Source organism: Somniosus microcephalus, chromosome 11 (genome assembly GCF_052327205.1).
Source record: "Somniosus microcephalus isolate GS21.2 chromosome 11, FLI_Smic_1.0, whole genome shotgun sequence".
NCBI classification, from domain to species: Eukaryota; Metazoa; Chordata; class Chondrichthyes; order Squaliformes; family Somniosidae; genus Somniosus; species Somniosus microcephalus.
Genome location: NC_140997.1, coordinates 215,573,424 through 215,596,094, shown reverse-complemented (window position 1 = coordinate 215,596,094; position 22,671 = coordinate 215,573,424). Strand labels below are relative to the sequence as shown.

Here is a 22,671-nt window from a genome sequence, read left to right as displayed (position 1 = left end):
AACTTTTGCCAAGCGTTGTGAACGCAGCGAGGAACAGTAAGAGACTCAGTTTGTTCAGAGGCACCATGAGCAAAGTAAAACACACAGTCTGTGGGGAGACTCTCAGGTTGGGCGACAAATGGGCGCGGTCTCACTGGTGCGCGTGCGCCGCCCACGGCGGTCGGGAGGCCCGAACCACTTTGAGGATCGGGCCTTACTAACGGTTTCACCACAAGCTGCTCCTGCTCCTCCTAGGCCCCACAAAAATATTAAACAAAACCAAAACACTTACCTTTTGGAGGGGGGGAGGGGGGGGTCCGTTCGTCTTCTCAACAGCTGGAGAAAGTGGGACTGGCATCCTCCACTCCTGCTTCACCTGTTTCTCCTTGAAAGTTGCGATTGGGGTCCAACAACAGGCCTAGGCCCTACAACAAGCTTAGGTCCCCAATTTGTATATTTAAGCAGCCTCTCGCCTGTTGTGGGTGGGAGTGCTGGGCGCCCATTTAAAGTCCTGCCTGAATGTGGGTTCAGGAGGGCAAATGGGTGCGCAAGGTCCCCACCAGATTTTCGGCTGCCGGTAACCCATCCTTCAAGCAAGAAACAGGTGGCCAGGAGTTGTACGTCTCCCGCTTTGAGTGAGCTCAGCCTTTTATAACTCATGTGAGTTTTTACCTTGGTAGATGATAAGGTCTTACTCGCAGAAAACATCTGTTTGTTAAATAGTGTTCCCCACTGTGGGTAGGTGTTGCTAACAAGAAATACACGTGTGTGTGTGTGTGTGTGTGTGTGGCCGGGGGAAGGGGGGAATAATGTGAGGTGATCATAGCCAGAACACGTTGCCAGGAAGGGTGTTTTGTGACAGAAGGCGGAATCCAATTACAAACCAGCTAGATGGAAGATAAGAAGGTTGGCATTCTAGAAAAATAAGCTAAAGGGCCTTCTTTATCTGAATCTATCGTGTCATACATCTCAAAAACAGAGTAGAATCCCTGCAGTTGCTTAGGTAACCAGTGATCAATCTTGCTTGAAGAGAACTATTGGCATTCACTTACTCTGATTAATATTTCCAGTATATTAAATAATAGATTCCCAAAAGCTTATGTTAGCAATTTTCTGTATCGTCTGAGCAACCAATTTAAAGAATTCCTATCAGGAGTTGCATGGACTGTTAAAATGACAGAGATCCTTCCACTATATTGGTTTTATTAATAATGGACAAAGCTTTCTGTTACAAGAATCTCTTTCAATATAGAAGCCCCCAAAATCTTTGCCTGACTACTTGTTCTTTTTCCCGCCCCCCCTCCCATCCTTTCCTCAGCTGTTTGTCTTGTGTTGGGCTGCATGATATTCCCTGACGGATGGGACTCGGAAGCTGTGAGACACATGTGCGGAGATAAAACGGGAAAATACACGCTGGGAAACTGTTCCGTGCGTTGGGCCTACATCCTGGCTATCATCGGGATCCTGGACGCATTAATCCTCTCCTTCCTGGCGTTCGTACTTGGGAACCGGCAGAATGAACTCCTTCAGGAAGACCTCAAAGTCGAGAACAAAGGTGGGTTCAAAATTTCTAAAATGCTAAAACGGTTAAAATTGGTGGGGTTTTTTTAATTATAGAAACAGACAGGCAGCTTGTGTTACCCAGGTGCCCGGAGCCCAGAATATGCATACGAGGCCCAAAAACAGCAAGCAACCTTCTGGCTTGGTGCCCACCTCCAACTATTCAGATGATTGTGTCATGATACAGAGTGGACATCGAATTGTCCTCTTAGCAATTCCAGGTTCTTTTCTTAAATAAACTTGCACTGACGAAGTCACCATTGTTCGTTATCTTGTGTGAATGTCATCGTGTGTCACACATGGAGAGCACCAACCGCAGGCCTTCCGACCTGAGAAACGTGTTCTGACGAGGGCGGAAACTGAGCCAAGTGCTGAAGGTGCAAGGTGCTGCCATGCTCTCTCTCTCGCCGCAAATCCCTCCATTCATTCGGTTTGATACAAAAATGTGCCAGTGAGCTAAGTAATGAGACAAGTGTGCGTATTATTGTTTAAAAGAAAACGCGCGAGGTGCTTGTACAGGAACTAGGGTGTCACCATTGAAGTGAGGGTGAGTTGGAGGGTCTGCAACAACCGGCCACACCGACTGCCCAGAAACAAACCAAACACTCATTCCTCCCGATATTAAAAGTGCCACCGTATGTATTATACAATCAACATGTCATTTCCAGGTTGCTGTCTAATCTCAGCTCCAATAACAATTTAAACTGTTCAATTTGCTCCTGTGATTTGTGACACAATCAGATGCCATGAATTGAATGGCCTAATATCGCTCATAGATATTCACGCTGTATGTCACCCACAACTTGCCTCAAGTATGCAAGCCTCAACATATTTACTACTTAAACCCCTCCATTACATTACAGCCTGAACTTCACTCCTAAGTACCCATTATTCTTTTATATACTCTATGATTTAGATTAATCTGAACCCCCTTGATTTAGATTACAGTCTGTAGCTCGCTCCCAGTTATCTATTAGTCTGTATGTGAACTAACTGAATCCCTCAAAATAATCTACAGCCTACAGCTCTCTCCAGGTATCTTATATTTTTCTATAAATCATTGGAACTCCTTGCTTTAGATTACAGACATGTACTTCACTCCCAGGTATCCATTATTCTTTTATATAAACCACCCAAATCCATTGAGGTAGATTACAGACCTGGAATTCACTGCTAGGTATCCATTTTTCTTTTCTATGAACTATTTAAACCCGTGAATTAGGCTCCAGTTGTAGCTGACTCCATTATCCATTATTACTTCTGTTGTTTTCACTGGTGTGAGTTATTGCTCTGGTGGAAAGTGAAACCATCTTTCATTCCCACAGAACAAACTGGGATGTACTAAATGTGTGAGTAGATTGTGGTAACGAGGAGGGGACATAGCCAGCAGTCTATGATGTTTGTAGTTACAAATGATGGATAGTGATTGCTCTATGTCTAAAGTGCATTGGCCCTAACAATATACAACGGGATACTGGAATATGAACATTTGACGTTCACCTGAGATTCTATCTTCTGCTATTTTAGTGGGGTGTTAGCCCCTTTAAAATCAATGGATTAATGCCTGCACTAAAAGGAATTTCAAATATGTTAAGTGTTCATATGCTGGTATTGCATGGAGTAATACCAGGGCTACTGTGACTTGGCATCTGTACAAAAATCGCAGCAGGCTCCAAGGTGGCCCCATATTGGACCTGTCCAAAATTGGCTCCATGGGAGTTTGTGTTGCAGAATTTTTGGTCGGATAGAACCACTCCTTTAAGGGCAGAATTAACCTTTGCTCGTCCTGACTTTTTGTGGAATTCACAGCCACTTTTTACTGCTTTGTGTGTTAAAGGGTTAAAAGGCCTGAGTAACTTCTGGTGACAGCAATTTAAATAGTACACATGCCCGTCAATCATGATATTGAGCTGATGCATGTAAGCATATTTTTGTATTCTGTTATATGTCCACGTGCCCCCAAGGGATGGGCCTCTGTCTGCCCAGAAAGCTCCCTGTATGGTTTCTTACAGACTTGACCCTTGACACCTAGAACTGAGCAAAGGAAAAGTGAACAGGAAACATAAATGATCCAGAGAAGTGGAAATATTGGAGCCAGGAAAATCCCACATTTGATCCCTGATCTGTGCTACTTCAGTTGGTCTTAGCCAGGTTGGTGGTAAGACTGTTACAATTGGCCTCAGTACCACGAGGCTAGGACAGGGAAACAAACCAGTTGGGGTTATCTTTCCTGATCGCTATCCAGCAACCTTTGCGTAAGGGGTGGTATTCTAGTGAGGAAAGGGATGGGCTTGACTGCGATGCCCCTACAAGAACTGTCCAGGCACAGCGGTGAAAAATAATGACTTAGACAACAGGTACCCATGGAGCAGTTTATAAGGGTTCTCCAGTTACCTGAGCTTTATAACTCACCATTCCCGTACTTCAGTTATGGATTTCAATTTTCTTATCTTTAAAAAAGGGTTCATGCAATTGCTGATATCTTTAGTGGATGGTATTATCTGTATTTTTCTACATTCAAATAGCTTTAATGATAGCGTTTTGAAGTTTGGCGTGAATTTGATTTCACGGGGGTGGAATTGGTCTTCTGCAGTAACGCAGAGCGGGCGATAGTGAATCGTGGCCCATTGTACACTGCGCCCGAATTTATTTTCCATTGATTTCAACAGAAAGGAATTTGATGCGCGGTGTAAAACCGGCTTCTGATTTGTTATCACTCGTTTTGCACTACTGGCAAAGACCAATTTCACCGTCTCCAAGTTTAAAATAGAGAGGAGTAAATTTGCGGCATAACATTTCGATGAAGAGCAGGGGAGTTCTCCCCGGTATCCTGGCTAATATTTATCCCTCAACCAAAATCACTAAAAAAAAAGATTATCCGGTTGTTATCACATTGCTGTTTGTGGGAGCTTGCTGTGCACAAATTGCCTGCCGTGTTTCCTACAGTACAACAGTGGCTACACTTCAAAAAAAGTACTTCATTGGCTGTAAAGTGTTTTGGGGCATCCTGAGGTTGTCAAAAGCACTACAGATATGCAAGTCTATACAACATGAGAAGGCCTTGATTTTATGAGGTCTCCCTATAATCTTCAATGACCTGTGAAGTACTCAACCTGTTGAACTACTCATTAGATTTTTCTCTGATGTAGTCAGTACATGTGGATGCCAATCCTCCTGGCATCCATTTATAGTGAACTTAAACAGAATGGGGTTGAATTTCCACAGAGGTTCTCCCAATCACCTCCCATAACTTTAGAGGAAGATCCTCAAAATCTCTGGAGAAATGGCTCTTTATGTTGCATCTCCAGTGCCTACATAGGAACATAAGAACATAAGATGTAGGAGCAGGAGTAGGCCACTTGGCCCCTCAAGCCTGCTCCGCCATTCAATAAGATCATGGCTGATCTTGGACTCGTAGCCACTAACATGAATCAGTCATTCATGAATGTAAGAAGTCACACAACACCAGGTTATAGTCCAACAGCTCCGAAAGCTTGTGATTTCAAATAAAGCTGTTGGACTATAACCTGGTATTGTGTGACTTCTTACATTTGTCCACCCCAGTCCAACTCCGGCATCTCCACATCATTCATGAATGAAAGACTTATGAAATAATACTGGCACTGTCCAGGGAGAGTATAAATACTCGGGCACGGGCCCAGCTTGCGCAGGACATTCTTAACAGGAACTAGTGAAGGACACAACTAGACCTCCATGTTGTAAAACAGTTGATTAAAGCTTTGTTTAACGCTTAGACCAAGTGCCTAGTAGTTTTCTTACATCAGCCACTTCCCTGCCCGCGCCCCATAACCCTCCGTGGATCTTTCTCCAAAGTTACGGTGGCAATCAGAGACCCCCGCAGAAATTCGACCCCAATGTGCGCTAATCTGGATTTTTTTTAACTCTTTTATGGGATGTGGGCGTCGCTGGCAAGGCCAGCATTTATCGCCCATCCCTAACTGCCCTTGAGAAGGTGGTGGTGAGCTGACTTCTTGAACCGCTGCAGTCTGTGTGGTGAAGGTACTCCCACAGTGCTGTTAGGGAGGGAGTTCCAGGATTTTGACCCAACGACGATGAAGGATCGACGATATACTTCTAAGTCAGGATGGTGTGTGACTTGGAGGGGAACTTGGAGGTGGTGGTGTTACCATGCGTCTGCTGCCCTTGTTCTTCTAGATGGTAGAGGTCGCGGGTTTGGGAGGTGCTGCTGAAAAAGCCTTGGCGAGTTGCTGCAGTGCATCTTGTAGATGGTACTCACTGCAGCCACGGTACGCCGGTGGTGGAGGGAGTGAATGTTTAAGGTGGTGGATGGGGAGCCAATCAAACGGGCTGCTTTGTCCTGGATGGCGTCGAGCTTCCTGAGTGTTGTTGGAGCTGCACTCATCCAGGCAAGTGGAGAGTATTCCATCACACTCCATACTTGTGCCTTGTAGATAGTGGAAAGGCTTTGGGGAGTCAGGAGGTGAGACACTCGCCGCAGAATACCCAGCCTCTGACCTGCTCTTGTTGCCACAGTTTCTGGTCAATGGTGACCGCCAGAATGTTGATGGTGGGGGATTTGGCGATGATAATGCCGTTGAATGTCAAGGGGCGGTGGTTAGACTCTCGTTTGTTGGAGATAGTCATTGCCTGGCACTTCTGTGGCGCGAATGTTACCTGCCGCTTATCAGCCCAAGCCTGAACGTTGTCCAGGTCTTGTTGCCTGTGGGCATGGACTGCTTCATTATCTGAGGAGTTATGAATGGCACTGAACACTGTGCAGTCATCAGCGAACTGTAGAAGAACAGCTTAACTAAACGTTGGTGACATTGTGGAGTAGATTCTGACTTCTTGCGATAGTGTAAAATGGGTGATAGCGAATTGACAGCCTGCTTTACATCACTCCCAATTTTTATTGACTACAATGGAAATAAAAATCGGGAGTGATGTAAAAACAGGCTGCTGATTTGCTATCCCTTGCTTTACACGATCGCACAAAAGTCAAAATTTACCCCAATGTCTTTTAGTGTACGTGCTTTGAGAAATGCTAAGAATAGTTAGTGGGTGTCATTTTCCAACTTCCTGCCTTTGGTAGGGAGCCTCACTCTCTGGGAACACACATGCTCGGAAAGCCCTAAACAGCGCCTGGCCGAATATTTGGTTTGCCATCCTAGCAGATGAGGCTCTCTGCTGAGAGCGCAAAGTCAGAAAATGACCCCAAGTGTTCCTTCTCCCTTTGAGTGTGTTGACCAAGTAGACAGCTGCTAGTGTACTGCCCAGTGATAGCACTCTGCCCCTTGCCTGGCCTTATCTCTGCACATTAGGGCTAAAGCAAAATCCGTAATTTATACCAAGGGCAATACGAGTGAAAAATCTTGAGAATAAGAGGTTAAGCAGATGCTACACATTGTGGGAACTGTGAAATGTAAAGGATATACATTCAGGAATTATAGGAATTGGAGGATAAACAATAGATTTAAAATGGCACATTGAGGAATAATATAGGATATAGAGGATACTCAATGGGGAATAAAAACTGAGAATGTTTTGATTTGCCCTATGGCAAACGTGTTTACCTGCATTACATCGTGCCACTGAAACCGCTCCATCTCCGCCACTGTGCAGATACTGGGAGTAACTTTGACCTTGGTCGACAATGTAAAACGCATGTTATGGGTTCGGTCACCCGTTAAACACCTCACCCGCTTTTCCCTTCCGCTGACTTCAATCGGGAGAGGTGACCGAACCCATTTTGCGCGTTTTACACCATCGTCCAAAGTCAAAATGAACCCCACTGAGCTGGAACAAAGAAGCTGCCTTTAGGAAGCCAGCCTGGATGGCATTTGGCAATGTTTTAGTTGGCCAACGCATCTTTGTTCCATAACCTACTTTATTCCTGCATGCATCCTTCACTTTCTATGGTCGCAAAGCGCCACGGTTGGCTATGGGCTTATGCATGACAAAGGAAGAGCTGAAGAGGGAGGAAAGTCAAAAAAAGAAAAAGCCGAATTAAAGAACGTATTATAATTACAAAAATAACAATGAATTCCAATGTCACCATCATCCTGAATCTTGCAAGCCAGAAACCGATGACAACGAGGCCCCTAACTGCAAGTTCAGGGATGGAGGGGAAGGTTTGTTTAACTCCTTCCTGATGCCTTTTCAAACACTTTCCATTCTGAAGTAACAGACTCAGAGTCATTTATGAATCCTGCAACAGTGTTCTGCAATATTTCACAGAAACCGCTGGTGGGGAAGTCTAGGTCAAGGGGACATAACCTTAAAATTAGAGCCAGGCCAATCCAGAGAAAAGATAGGAAACACTTCTTCATGCAAAGGGTGGTAGAAGCGTGGAACCCTCTCCCACAAAGAGCAACAGATGCGAGCTCAGTTAATAATTTTCAATCTGTGATCAATAGATTTTTGCTAGCCAAGGGTATTACTGGATATGGAGACAAGGTGGGTGGAAGGAGTTAGGATTCAGATCAGCCATGATCTCCATTGAATGGCGGAACAGCTTCAAGGGGCTGAATGGCCTTACTCCTGTTTCTATGTTCCTATGTTCCGATAAGTTAGTTTTAACATATATGAAATAATAGGAATTGATGCTTTTAATATTTATGAAATTATACCCATCCTTAACCCAGGTCTCCGGTGAAATCAACTCATTGTAATGTGCTATGTGTAGATCAGTACACTGAGGAAGATGTGAATGTTGCCATGGCAATGTTTGATAGGGCTTCCTCAACAGCTCTGTCTATGTTATTCAGTGAGCAGATGAGCCATACAAACCAGGGAAGACCTCGAGTTCAGTCTCCTCTAAATTAATTAGTTTCATCCGGGTAATGATAGAGGAGCTACAGTTGGTTAGAGAAAGGAAAACTAAATCAAACGTTTGATAGGTGAGACGTAGAGATGTTTCCACTTGTGGGGGAGACCAGTACTAGAGGTCATAAATACTAATAAATCTAATAGGGAATTCAGGAGAAACTTCTTTACCCAGAGAGTGGTTAAAATGTGGAACTCGCTACCACAAGGAGTAGCTGAGGTGAATAGCATAGTTGCATTTAAGGGGGAGCTAGATAAACACGTGAGTGAGAAAGGAATAGAAGGATATGTTAATAGGATTAGATGAAGTAGGGCGGGAGGAGGCTTGTGTGGAGCATAAACACCGGCATGGACCTGTTGGGCCGAATGGCCTGTTTCTGTGCTGTAAATACTATGTAATAAATCAGGATTCCCAGTCCTCCAGCAACCCCTGTTGGATGTGTACATTTGTAAGGACTACACTTGACTGCGATACTCCTGTGATCAAATAGCCTGCTGACACCTTCTGTCACAATCACATCTGAATAGTGGGAACTTAGGTGAGCTAATAAAGTGAGTCCAGTGCCTGTGGAACTGTATCACCTTCAGAGAGGAGGGGAGAAAATGGTGCAAACAAGGGGGAGGAAAAGAATATGTTGGATAGGTTGACTAATCATTGATATTAAATATATACCCACTTCTGATATCAACTATCACTGCATGGCAGTGCCAAAGTTGATAATTTGTCTACTTCAGAATTATTCATATTTTTCAGCCCACTTCCATGTCTGAAGATGTTTATTGAAATATGTCATTGCTTTCAGATTATGCATAAGGGCTACAACGCAAATGGTTTTCATAAAAGTCGACAAATGCATTGGCATTTAAACTGCTGATGGGCTGATGATCTGTTTAAGTACGTAGAATGGCTCAATGCCAACCCCGAGCACTAAAACCTTACCAGCTTTAGATCAACTTCACATAAATGTGACCTTCTCTTTCTGTTGAATTGTTCATAGATTATTAGGAATGAGAATAGGCCCCTGTGTCCATCAACCCTAGTCTTTCCATAAAATGTACAGCTTGCCCTAACATGAGGGCCTATCTGTCGACCGGAAACTGGGCGGGTGAGCAGTTAAAGTCATCCAATTTACGTACCCCCCACCCCACCCCCACCCCCGCCCCCACCTCCGGAGCTGCTGGGAGCTGACAGGTTCCGACTTTTAGCTGGTCTCAAACAGGCGGCAAGGACACCGTCCAAAGCCAGCAGGGTCCATTTTAACATATGCACATTGGACCCCGATGATGTCACTGGGTCCTGGCGGCAATTTTAACTAGGCGGCCTGAGCGGGAAGTGGCAGTGAGTCTTCCGCCAGGCTGACCCAGCAGCGAAGAGGATCGGGGCCGGAAGAGGGCCAAAAAAGTACATTTGTAATTTTTTTTTTAACTTTCCTTGTTGAAATACCCGGTCTTCATCTCTGGAGCAGCCATTGAGTTTCTAACTCACACCACTACTCATCCACTGAGAACTGGCCTGCAGTTAAAATTGGGCCATGGACTCTGCCCAACCCATCCAATCTCCTGAGAGAGGGAAGTAAGCGCAGGAAAACTTCCAAGAAGAAAAAAACTCTGTGAAACTTCTCCCTAAGCCCCAAAAACAATCAAATCGCTCTCCAGAACACCAACCTTACTTTACAGCCCATATCAGTTGCATTCTACAGGCTAATCATCATGCTATGCCACGTATTAGATTAGAGAGCTTGATGCCCAGTGGCAGAGGATTGAGTTAAGAGGAAAGGTTGCAGAAACCTGGACTTTCCAGCCGTGAAAGGAAGGGACTGAGAGGGAGCCTCATATTAAATAATAAATAGAATGCAAAATGTCACTCCTGGACATGGCTCCAAATTAAACTGTGGCAATAGGATACAGGAGCACAAGCTCAAACCAGCAAAGGCAAATTAGGACTGATATTAGGAAGTTCTTTGTCACACATGGGATGGACATCCAGGTAGGTTAGAAGGGGCAAAGAGCCTGAAAGTAACTGATAGTTTCAGGATAAGGGGTCGCCCATTTAAAATGGAGATGAGGAGGAATTTCTTCTCTCGGGGTGGTGAATCTTTGCAATTCTCTACCTCCGATCGCTGTGGAGGCGGAGTCATTGAATATATTCAAGGTGGAGATAGACAGATTTTTGAAAAACAGGGGAACCAAGGGTTATGGGGAGCGGGCGGGGAAGTGGAGTTGAGGCCAAGATGAGATCAGCCATGATCTTATTGAATGGCGGAGCAGGCTCGAGGGGCCGAATGGCCAGCTCCTGCTCCTATTTCTTATGTTCTTATCTAAGAAACAGTTGGGTACTGTGATGGGGGACTGTAAGTTCTTTCTAGTCAGATGAGCTTGGATGGGTTGAATAGCCTTCCTCATCTGTATCTATTTGGTGATTTTGCATGGTCTGTGTACTATCCTTATAACCTTCAATCCTATTCTTCCAAATGTTTACCCGCTTCATTTTGCTGCTGGGTATTTATGTCATGTTTATCCACATGTTATGCCCCTCTCCATTCCTGGCCTGAAGATTGAATAAAATCAATGATAGATTGACAGGATTCAGATATCCTAAGATAAGCCTGTTGGTGGTAGACATTTTGCAAACTTCCTAAACGTAAATCTGTCACATAACATGGAAAGCCACAGAAAGACACCAGCATGAGTGGCAGAGTGCTGACAATGCCCCAGATAACTTGCAATAACACCACTGGTTTCGTAGAGGAGACTTTCCTCCTGGAAATGTTATCCATGATTACTTCTCCATCTTGATGGGGAGACTACATGGTCGACTGAAAGGAGTATGCTCAATGTTGACAAATGTTCCCTTCACGTCCCTTTATTTCTCTGAATTTTAATGTTCTTACACAAATAAAACTTTAAGGCCTAGAAATTCGGTTGGTTGTGCCAGGGATTAGCGCCTAAAGAGGGCAATAACTGGGGCGATAGCCAAATTCCGGTGGGGCGCAAGGTGTTTAGCGCCTCGCCCCATATTGAGCATGCATTTAGCGCCGGCGCTAACGCTTAGCGCCCGCTCATGGGTGCAGGCTAATTATGATGTCATCTGAGTGTGCAACGCCTTTTCGGTGCCCCAGACGGGAAATTCAGTGGCGCCCCCCTCCGTAGCGCCTGGCGCTATTAGTGACAGTTTACCTGGGCCTTACCAAGTCGCTTTCGGGCTGGAGGAGCGTTATTTAAAGGGGACTGGTGTGGTTTAAAAACGGCACACATTTCTGGTGCACAACTTCCTCGAGAGCTACAAAGAGTTGCTGACCTGCACACTGAGAGCCATTTGACCACTGGGCCCACGCTGGCAGAGGAACAGCAGCCTTCTGACCATCACCTTGCTGTTGGTGAGCCTTGACAACGGGGAACCTTCCTGTGGGCACTTATTATGGGGCCTGCATTGGAGGGGAACGTCCTGCTGCTGCATCATCTGCAAAGGTCACTGAGACGCAGGGAGAGGGGGTGCAGGCATGGCCAGACGGAGCTGGCCCAACAGACGTCACCACACCAGACCTTATGCTGGCAGGGTTTCCCAACAGCAGTTTTCCTACATGGACATGCCGGAGGAGCACTGTGTCCGAAGGCTGGGCTTTAGAAAGGAGGTGGTGACTGAGCTGTGCCACCTGCTTCGGACAAATCTGCAGCCTCAGAGAAGGTCCAGGACATCTCTGCTGGTGGCTCTGAAGATGACTTTTGTCCAGAACTTCTACGCGAGCGGCTCTTTTCAGGCTGCAACTGGGGACATAGCCAGCATCTCCCAGTTTGCGGAGCATTGCTGCATCCGTCAAGTGACTTATGCCCTGTTGAAAAGGAGGCGGCAGTACATCTCCTTCCCAATGACCCCGGACAAGCACCGAAAGCGCACAGAGGGCTTCGCAGAGATAGCGGGCTTCCCCATGGTGCAGGGTGCGATTGAGTGTATGCACGTGGCTTTGCGAGCGCCTGTATTCAATCCGGAGGAGTTCCGCATCCGCAAGGGGTTTCATTCATTGAATGTGCATCAGGTCTGTCACCACCGACAGCTGATCCTCGCAGTGAATGCACAGTTCCCAGGCAGCAGCCAAGACGCCTTCATCCTGCGCCAGACTACTGTTGCAGACCTTTTCGAGTCCCCGAATCACCCAGAAGGCTGGCTTCTCGAGGACAAGGGCTAACCTCTGTGGCCGTGGCTGATGACCACGCTCCAGATGGCCAGTACCCCTGCTGAAGAACACTGCAAAGTGAGCCGTCAGCCCACGAGGAACATTGTGGAACACACAATCGGCGTGCTGAAGCAGCGGTTCCGCTGTTTGGACCATTCCGGAGGAGCACTGCAGTACTCGCCTGATCGAGTCTCACACTTCGTGGTTATTTGCTGCATGCTCCAGTACCTCGCTATCCTACGTTCCCAGCCAATGCCACCAGACATTGCCACCCCAGCGGAGGAGGAGGAGGAGGAGGAGGAGGAGGAGGAGGAGGAGGAGGAGGAGGAGGATGGGAGGGAGGTACTAGCTGGAAGGGCCGTGCGTCTGAGGCTGAGCAGAAATCGCTTCTAAACCCCTCTGACGGAATGATTGTAGCCAATCCTAGAACAGGAATGGAACCGACCTCATACCCCCAAGCCTGTGAAGGGCAAGATGCATGTAAAGAGCAGGCATGGCCATTTTAAATGAACAAAGTGTTTATTACAACAAAAGTTCTCCCTTCCAACATAATTAAACAAAACGATCAGAAATCAGAACTCACAGAAAAACATTTGTCTCTCCCTCCCGTGAGACTGGTGAAATAAAACATTACGTTTAGCAAAAACATTTGTCTCTCCCTCCCGTGAGACTGGTGAAATAAAACATTACATTCAGCAGAAACATTCGTCTGGGCTTGCGTCAACCTGGACAGGGGCTTCAGGGGCACCCCTCAGTTCTTGCCCCCTGATGGGGATCGTGGTCTTTTACTACTCTGGCCCCTTCCCACCCTGGAGCTCCTCCTTAAGGGGACCCCAGTGGCTGCGGCAAGGCTGGGGGAGGCCTGCTGACTGTCCCTGAGCGCAGATGCCCCTGAGGTGCATCCTGGACGACCTCTGGGCCTAGAGGGCCCAGCAGCTGACTGCTCCACCTGTGCATGGGTGGAGGTAGTCTGTCCTGCAGGTGCTGGCAGCTGCAGTGGTGAAGTGCCAGTGGTGGCAGCAGGCATGCTGTCATCCTGAGAGAGGACAGCACCTCCCTGCTCCACCAACACACTGGCACTCCCATGGGGCAACACCTCAGCATCCGGAGCAATCTGTGGGAGCACAGATTGCTGGCCTGCTGTGGTGCTGTGAGGGCCCCGGGTAATCATGCCTGAGCCATCGAGGGTGGCAGCAGTCACTGGTTGCGTGGCCTCCATTTGCGTCTGTCGGAGACCAGCAAGTGACTGCGTGGCAGCACTTAGCACTTGCATGGCAGGTCCCATTACTTCAGCGAAGCCCTGGACAGTCCTTTCCATTGCCTCAGCCAAGCCCTGGACACTCGTTTCCATTGCTCCGCTGAAGCGCTGGACACTCGTCTCCATTGCTCCGCTGAAGCGCTGGACACTCGTCTCCATTGCTCCGCAGAAGCGCTGGACACTCCTTTCCATTGCTTCGCTGAAGCCCTGGACAGTCCTCTCCAATGCGCACTCCGGGCCTGTGCTGCACCGATGTCTTGGACACTGGTCGCCAGTGTCTCGATGATTTCAGGCAACCTGGCCACTGCAGTCATGAGCTCAGTGTGCCTCCGGCCAGCCTGGGCGCTCATCTGCGAGAGGGCACGCACCTCCTCTGCACTCTGTGCAGCAGTCATCGTCACCTGACTCGCCCTCCGGGGAGACGGCCCCCGAGCTTCCCTACTCCCCCTGCGTTGCTGCAGGCTGCTGGTGCCCGCAACTGGCTCCTCGTCCGAGCTGGCCCCCCCCGCTCCCCTCCCGGGAAGGTGTGCCCCCAGTCCGCCGCTGCGCTGTCTTGCCTGAGGCTTCTTCAGATGGTCCGGCTTCCTCGTGATCCTCGCCTCCAGAGTCACCCATAGTTGCAGCTTGAGGGCCCGCCTCCTCCTCGGACGAGTCAGCAGCTGAAAGGAGGGAGGAACAGGAGTGCCTTTAGCGTGAGGTCAGGGTGGCAGCGAGGGAGGCATGAGTGCTGCAATGTACTGGAGTGGATCGACAATCAGAGATCATGCTGGTGGGGGGAACAAGTGGTAGGGGAGAGATCCAAAAGGTGAGAACCTTACCATCGTAAGCCACTATGGGGTCGGCAGATGCAGAGGTGACAGGAGCACTCAGCCGGGTCCCCATGATCGTCCGGACCCTCTCCTCCAGTTCGCTGAGGGCCTGGATGTTAGGCGTGCCTCCTCCATGGCGCCTTTGCTCGCGCCTCATTTGGCCCAGCTTCACCTGCAAGAGAAAGGATGGGAATTGCTGTAGCATGCTGCTCTGAGCACACATCACCTGTCCCCCATGGTTGAATAGCCTTACATCATGCAGTCAGCACACATCACCTGCCCCCCATGGTTGAACAGCCCTCACATCATGAAGTGAGCACACATCACCTGCCCCCCATGGTTGAATAGCCCTCACATCATGCAGTGAGCAGCATGTGCATGTGTCTTTCCAGAAAGGGCCATGGGTGCTGGCTGACAGATGGCCTCTGGGGGTTCGGACACCTTCTAGCCATAAAGTCAGATGCACATGGAGGGATGAATAAGATCATGGAAAATGCACTCACCCTGACGACCCGAGTGAGGTCGTTGAACTTCTTTCTGCACTGGACCGCACTCCTATGGACCACGCTTCTGGATGCCACTCTGGTAGCCACTTCCCTCCAGGCGCGCCGGTATTCAGGAGGTGGCGCCCTCCTGCCATCCTCGGGGTACAGTGTCTGACGGTGGCGCTCCACAGCGCCAACCAAAGCCTGGAGAGCCACCTCATCAAAGCGCTCACACCTCTGCCTCACCCTCAGCATGTCTGCACAGCCTGGAGTACCTCTGGTAAGTCTGAACCGAATTTAAGGCGTGCCAGGAAGTGCTTTGTCTGGTGATCCTAATTGACCCGCCCCTTTAAGAGCTGTCTGGCGCTAGTGTGTCTCGGGATCAGTGATTATTGACCGCACCTGCACTCCGCCGCGCCGCAGCGATATTGGGTAGCGCCTCCGCGTTAGCGCCTTAAGAGTCGCGTGCAGCGCCTGATTTACCGCCGCAAACACCATCAGGGGCGCAATGACCCAATATCGCGCCAGGTGGCGCTAAGTCGCAGCTGGCGGTACTCTTTGCGCTTCGCCAGATCTAACGCCCCAAACGGGGCTATACCGAATTTCTAGGCCTTATAAATGTGCAATATAAGACGAACAATCAACTTCATGGTTACAAATAAAGTACCTGGCAAAGTTACGTGATAGCCTCACTATTTTGTTCCTCCTCACTGGTTAAGTAGTGATTTCTCAATAACCTGATTTACTTGAAAACTTATAGCAACGAATTGCTGTCAACTTGTTTAATTTTTATTTTTTCCTCTTGGTTCAATTTGTGTCCCTTAATGTGAGGGATTTTCCCATCTTGGGATTCAACACCCTCATCGAACACAGCCACATGCAGAGCAAAGCTGCCTCAAAACAGTGTCCTTTAAAGACACTCCTTTGTTGCAACTTCCTACCTTTAAAAGAGGCCCGTTTTTTTTTTTTAATTCTCTGATTTTTATTGTGATTTTCTACTGTCATTGATGTAGCACACAAGGGTTTTAGAGTCATAGAGTCATAGAGTTTTACAGCACAGAAAGAGGCCCTTCGGCCCATCGTGTCTGCGCCGCCCATCCATCCCTGTCCAGTCTAATCCCATTTTCCAGCATTTGGTCCATAGCCTTGTATGCAATGGCATTCCAAGTGCTCATCCAAATGCTTCTTGAATGTTGTGAGGGTTCCTGCCTCTACCACCCTTTTGGGCATTGAGTTCCACATTCCAACCACCCTCTGGGTGAAAAAGTTCCTCCTCAAATCCCCTCTAAATCTCCTGCCCCTTACCCTGAATCTATGCCCCCTTGTTATTGACCCCCCTACTAAGGGGAAAAGTTCCTCTTTGTCTACCCTATCTATGCCCCTCATCATTTTGTATACCTCAATCAGGTCCCCCCTCAGCCTTCTTTGCTCCAAGGAAAACAACCCCAGCCTGTTTAGTCTTTCTTCATAGCTGAGGCGCTCCATCCCAGGTAACATCCTGGTGAATCTTCTCTGCACCCTCTCCAAAGCAATCACATCCTTCCTATAGTGAGGCGACCAGAACTGCACACAGTACTCCAGCTGTGGCCTCACCAGCGTTTTGTACAGCTCCATCATAACCTCCCTGCTCTTATATTCTATGCCTCGGCTAATGAAGGCAAGTATCCCATATGCCTTTTTAACCACCTTATCTACCTGTTCTGCTGCCTTCAGGGATCTATGTACATGTACACCAAGGTCCCTCTGACTCTCTGTACTTCCTAGGGTCCTACCACTCATTGTGTATTCCCTTGCCTTATTTGTCCGTCCAAAATGCATCACCTCGCACTCTTCAGGGTTAAATTCCATTTGCCACTTTTCCGCCCATCTGACCAACCCGTTTATATCGTCCTGTAGCCTGAGGCTTTCCTCCTCGCAATTGACCACCCCACCAATTTTCGTGTCATCTGCGAACTTGCTGATCATACCTTTTACATTCTCATCCAAATCATTTATGTAGATCACAAACAACAAGGGACCCAGCACCGATCCCTGAGGTACCCCACTGGACACAGGCTTCCAGTCACAAAAGCAACCTTCGACCATCACCCTCTGCCTCCTGCCACTCAGCCAGTTTAGGATCCAACGCGCCAAGGCACCCTGGATCCCATGGGCTCTTACCTTCTTGACCAGTCTCCTATGCGGGACTTTGTCAAAGGCTTTACTGAAGTCCATGTAAACCACATCCACAGCATTTCCCTCATCCACCTCCCTAGTCACCCCCTCGAAAAATTCAATCAGATTTGTCAGACATGATTTACCCTTGACAAAGCCATGCTGACTATCCCCGATTAATCCTTGCCTCTCCAGGTGGAGACTAATTTTGTCCCTCAGAATTTTTTCCAATAATTTCCCTACCACAGATGTTAGGCTCACTGGCCTGTAATTCCCTGGTTTATCCCTGCTACCCTTCTTGTATAATGGTACTACATTAGCTGTTCTCCAGTCCTCTGGTACATCCCCTGTGGCCAGAGAGGTTCTGAAAATTTGTGTCAGAGCCCCTGCAATCTCCTCCTTTGCCTCCCACAGCAGCCTGGGATACATCTCGTCCGGGCCTGGGGATTTATCCACTTTTTGGCCTGCTAAAACCGCTAGCACCTCCTCCCTCTCGATGCTAATATGTTCAAGTATGTCACAGTCCCTGTTAAGTCTGTGAGTTGTTCAAGTAATTAATACTCAGACTTAATCAGTAACAATAAAACAGGTCTTTACTGGTTGGAGGTAGGGACTACACGTAGGTCTTTACTTCATGCCCACAGGCGGGAACTGAGGGGAGATCAGTACCCACAGTACTATTTATACCCCTATGGCCAGGAGTGGTACTGCGTATCACTACGCCCTACAAGTAGTGCAGTCCTGTCCATAGGTTCAAAGTAGCACACATATTACATACACAACATTCCTCCCTTCCTAGCTTTACAGTCATCTCCCCATTTAACATAACGTAATAACATATATACATATATAACTTCAGGTTTACATAACAGAATAACATAGATACATAGATAACTTCATGTCAAAACAGATCACAGATTCAGTCTCTGCGGAAAACAGTTCACAGATTCAATCTCTGTGGTGTAGTCGGTTCACGTTGCTGGAGTGACTCATTCAATAGTCCTTCCATGGATTTAACAGTTTGAACTTCCGAACTGAATTGGCTCCGTTCGGAGGGACCACGTGTGTGATCTGGTAGAGGTAATAATGGTTCAGATGGGTCATCTTCTGTTTCGACTTTTCCTTTTCTGCTTCTTGGAGACTCTCTGGGCTCCACTGTCAGCTGCCAGCTGCATGCGCAGTTCCTCCTTCTCTTCCTCCTTTTTCCGTAGTAGAGCCACCTTCTCCCGATGTTCCGTAGACTTTCGGTGCTCCTCCATGATTTCTGTATGCTGGGAGTCGAAGTTACAAGTTGGGCAGGACAGGACATAGTAATATTCGGTGTCGTCCTGATCTAGGCCAGCGAGAGGGTCTTCTATTTCCTCCATACCCAGCTGGGCGTTAGCCAGCTTTTGTTCCAAGTCCAGACATCTTTCCTGAAGAGACTTCTTCATGCGTACCTCTTCATCCAGCTTTTTCTGGGCTTTCAGCAAGTCGTTTACTAATGACCTCATTTGAGATTTTACTACTTCAACTTCTTTTGGAGATTGATTGATCGGACTATTCAATCCCTCTACCGGAGCAGCTGTTTCAGCGGTCTGTTGTTCTACGTTGACGTGAGTCAGCGTACTTTTGGCATCCAAGGGCTGCTCTGTTGCAGTCATCTCAGTCTGTGTTGCCACCTCAGCTCTTCCAATAACCTTTGAGAGCTCCGAACCCCTTTCGTTTGAATATTGAAGTTCGTGTTCAAGTTTTTCCCATTTCAGAGTCCTGTCCTTCAGCATATGCAGGAGTTGGCTGACCGTTAACTCCTCTGACACCAGACGTTTTGTGTGCTCCTGCTCCATTTTCTCCATCAGCTGCTTCTGTTGTCTTTCCAGATTCTCCAACTCTATATCAAAGAACTCTTTCGTTGCATTCAACTCTTGCTCAAAACGGCGAAGCATTTGTTCTAATTGCTGTTGTAGTTTGAAATGGAGTTGAGTTCGAGCCCGGTGTCCCTCAGAAATGGGCACATCAGTAGACTTGCCAGACTCAGAATCCACAGTTAAACTATGTTGTTGTTGCTCAGTGGAATTCTGTGCTGAAACTTTGTCTTTTGCACCTGAGTTGGGCTTACCATCATCCGTTCCAGAGTCTGGGCCGACTATCTTCACCGAGTTCTCACTCGTTATTGTTTGTAGGAAATGCCAGTCCATATTCATTTTCCTAATCCACTCCCGTCCTAGTAGTGGAGAACCTCCTTCAGATATCACATATAAGTCCATTATTTGACTGTCTTCGCCCTTGTGGACCACTGCAACCTCTATTTTCCCGATGGGGTACACTCTTTGCCCCGTGTATGTTTTCAATATAATCCCCGTATCCTGTAGGGGAATATGTTGGAATAACTTTCCGTAATCTTTCTTATTTATGACCGTCAATGCCGATCCAGTGTCCAATTCCAGTTTTACTTGGACTCCTTCTATCTGAAGAGTGACCCAAATTGTCTGGAGGTCTGCACCCTTACCAGCGTTGAGTACTCTTAAGCTAGCCAGTTCATTACAGCTTAAGCTAGCCAGTTCATTACTGCTAGCGTCTGAATCGGACTCCTGTTCGGTCACCTTGTGTACCTTTGCGTATTTTCCTTGCGGTGACTTCTTGTTGCTGGTCTTCTTCCCTGACCTGCATACTCTAGCTATATGTCCAAGCCTACCACAAGTTCTACATTCTTGGTTTTTAAACCAACACTGGTTCTGATCATGCGTTGTCTTTCCACAACGATAACATTTGCCAGAACTCACACCCAATTTGTGTGCACTGAGCTCCGGTGACTGTAGCTGCATTACTGCCGTGCCTCTCGCTGCGGCTTCGTGTGCTGCTGCCATAGTGACCGCCTTCTCAAGCGTCAGCTCATTCTCCTCGAGCAGTCGCTTTTGTGTATCCTGTTTAAATAAACCACACACAAATTTGTCTCGTAGTGCATCTGTCAGTCGCTGGAAGCTGTCAGGATGGCTGCTGCACTCCAGTGCTCAGTCACTGATGGAGGCTTCAGAGTCCTAAAGCCTGTCGCTTCTAGTGGGGTGGTGATGTTTGAAACCTCTCTTCAACTGCCGCAGGGTAAGAACCTGACTCGTCGCCAGTGTTAAGTCTGTGAGTTGTTCAAGTAATTAATACTCAGACTTAATCAGTAACAATAAAACAGGTCTTTACTGGTTGGAGGTAGGGACTACACGTAGGTCTTTACTTCATGCCCACAGGCGGGAACTGAGGGGAGATCAGTACCCACAGTACTATTTATACCCCTATGGCCAGGAGTGGTACTGCGTATCACTACGCCCTACAAGTAGTGCAGTCCTGTCCATAGGTTCAAAGTAGCACACATATTACATACACAACAGTCCCCTTGCCCGATTTCTATGTCTGCATCGTCTTTCTCCATAGTGAACACAGATGCAAAAAATTCATTTAAAACCCCGCCTACATCATCTGGCTCTTCACACAGATTGCCACTTTGGTCCCTAATGGGCCCTACCCTTTCCCTGGTTATCCTCTTGCCCTTAATATACTTATAAAACATCTTAGGATTTTCCTTTATTTTGCTCGCCAGTGTTATTTCATGGCCCCTCCTCACCCTCCTAATTTCTTTTTTAAGTATGCCCCTGCACTTTTTATACTCCTCTAGGGCTTCTTCCGTCTTTAGTCTTTTGTAACTGCCAAAAGCCCCCCTTTTATTTCTAATGCATTTTTGTATATCCCTTGTCATCCAAGGTTCCCTTTGCTTGTTGGTCCCACCCTTGACCTTTACAGGAACATGTTGGCGTTGTACTCTCTCTATTTCCCTTCTGAAAGTCTCCCACTGTTTTGATGTGGATTTTCCTATAAGTAGCTGCTCCCAGTCCACTTTGGCCAGATCCTGCCTTATCATATTAAAATCGGCCTTCCCCCAATTTAGAACCCTTATTTCCGGGCCGTCTTTGTCTTTTTCCATGACCACCTTAAATCTCACCGAATTATGGTCACTGTCGCCAAAATGCTTTCCTACTGATACTTCCACCACTTGCCCGGTTTTCCTCCAAATAAAAACATGTATTCGCACACACATACTTTATCATCTCTCTATTGCCCCTGTCAAACACAAGCACTCCAAATGAACATTGTAATCACAATCTGCACAAAATTGCAGCAGCAGGCAGTTGTTTTACAGTGATATTATTGCAAAAATGATTCACCATGATGTCAATAATGCTAATAGTCTAAGTATGAATGCTCTACTTGTTACTGAAATACTAGAAGAGAAATCACACTGGCAGGTCTCTCTTTTAATCTACAGACAGCCACTTCTACCAATGAAGACTGTTTGGTCACAAAATACCATGTGCCCCTAATTTCTTTCATCATTTTCTGCTGCCCAACTTCATGCGTCATTTTAATTGTAATGGAAATGTTCCCAAAGTCTAAACAGTTTTATGCAATAATTAGAAATAAGACTGAAAATGCTGGAAATGCACAACAGATCAATCAGTATCTGAAAGCAAACGATAGGTTAACAGTTTTTGGGTGCAACCCTTCATCAGAACTAGCCAGCAATTCATCTTTCCCCGCCAGGTCTCCAGTGTTCTGATCACTGTTTTGTACAGTTTATCTTTAAAGGGGGAGGGGGGGAGAGACTGTTTCCAGGGACGGAGAGAGGCAGAGAACCAAGTGTGGCTTCCATTGCCGTGTTATTTTGGCAAACAAACACAACAAAGTGTGGTCGCCACTTTATGGGGCTTTTCAACTGCGTGTAGCTTAGTTGACTGTAAAAAAAAAAAAAAAATAGAAATCCCATCATACCGAAGGTGGCTGTGAATAATACAGAGTGTTAAGAGGGTCGAATGTGCAAGGTGAACAGGATAAGCTATTCACCAAACAAGAATTTACAACTCAAATGAGTCACTCACCAGGAGTGAAAGCAATGGCGGTAGATTTTGGATTTTCATCTTTTATTCACTTAACAGAAATCTTTTCTAATCAGGTATTCTTTTTAGTCTTTTGTTTATATTAACCCAAGTTTTTATTTATTTGTCCAACTCCCTCCTCCCATCACATACTACTAGCCAGTGGAACAGGCCTGTAGCAATAGTGCTGTTTACACGTCTGAGGTTCCAGGTTTTTCTCCCTTCTTTCCACTTTGGGGGGGGGGCGCGGTAAAGCAACTCATAGCCACTAAGCACCTCCTTTTTGATGGGCCAGCTATATCACCTTTCAGGAACTCACATAAGCTGGGTTGTGTAGCAGAATTGTCACATCAGTCAAGGTCAAAGATCCAACCCGAGGAAAGTATTGGAATGGCCGATAGAATTATTGATTGATATATGGAGGGGGCCAGTGCCCAGTCACATTTGGCTAGTGCACCAGCCCAGGGAATGGTATCTGGCTCTGACTGCAGTCCGTAAGTCCCACTGACCAGTGGGCCCACGCTCTCATGGATTTCAGTGCTGGAACTG

At 47.1% G+C, this 22,671-nt stretch overlaps 1 protein-coding gene across 3 annotated transcripts in view; it reads left to right on the top strand.

Annotated features, from left to right (window-relative positions):
* lhfpl4a (LHFPL tetraspan subfamily member 4a) overlaps positions 1-22,671 on the top strand; it is a 185,115-nt gene that overhangs the window by 152,188 nt on the left and 10,256 nt on the right. For all 3 annotated transcript variants that reach the window (XM_086001939.1, XM_086001940.1, XM_086001942.1), the window contains exon 2: positions 1,298-1,534. In XM_086001939.1, the coding sequence (XP_085858065.1) occupies positions 1,298-1,534 (237 nt within the window). The remainder of the gene's footprint in view (positions 1-1,297; positions 1,535-22,671) is intronic.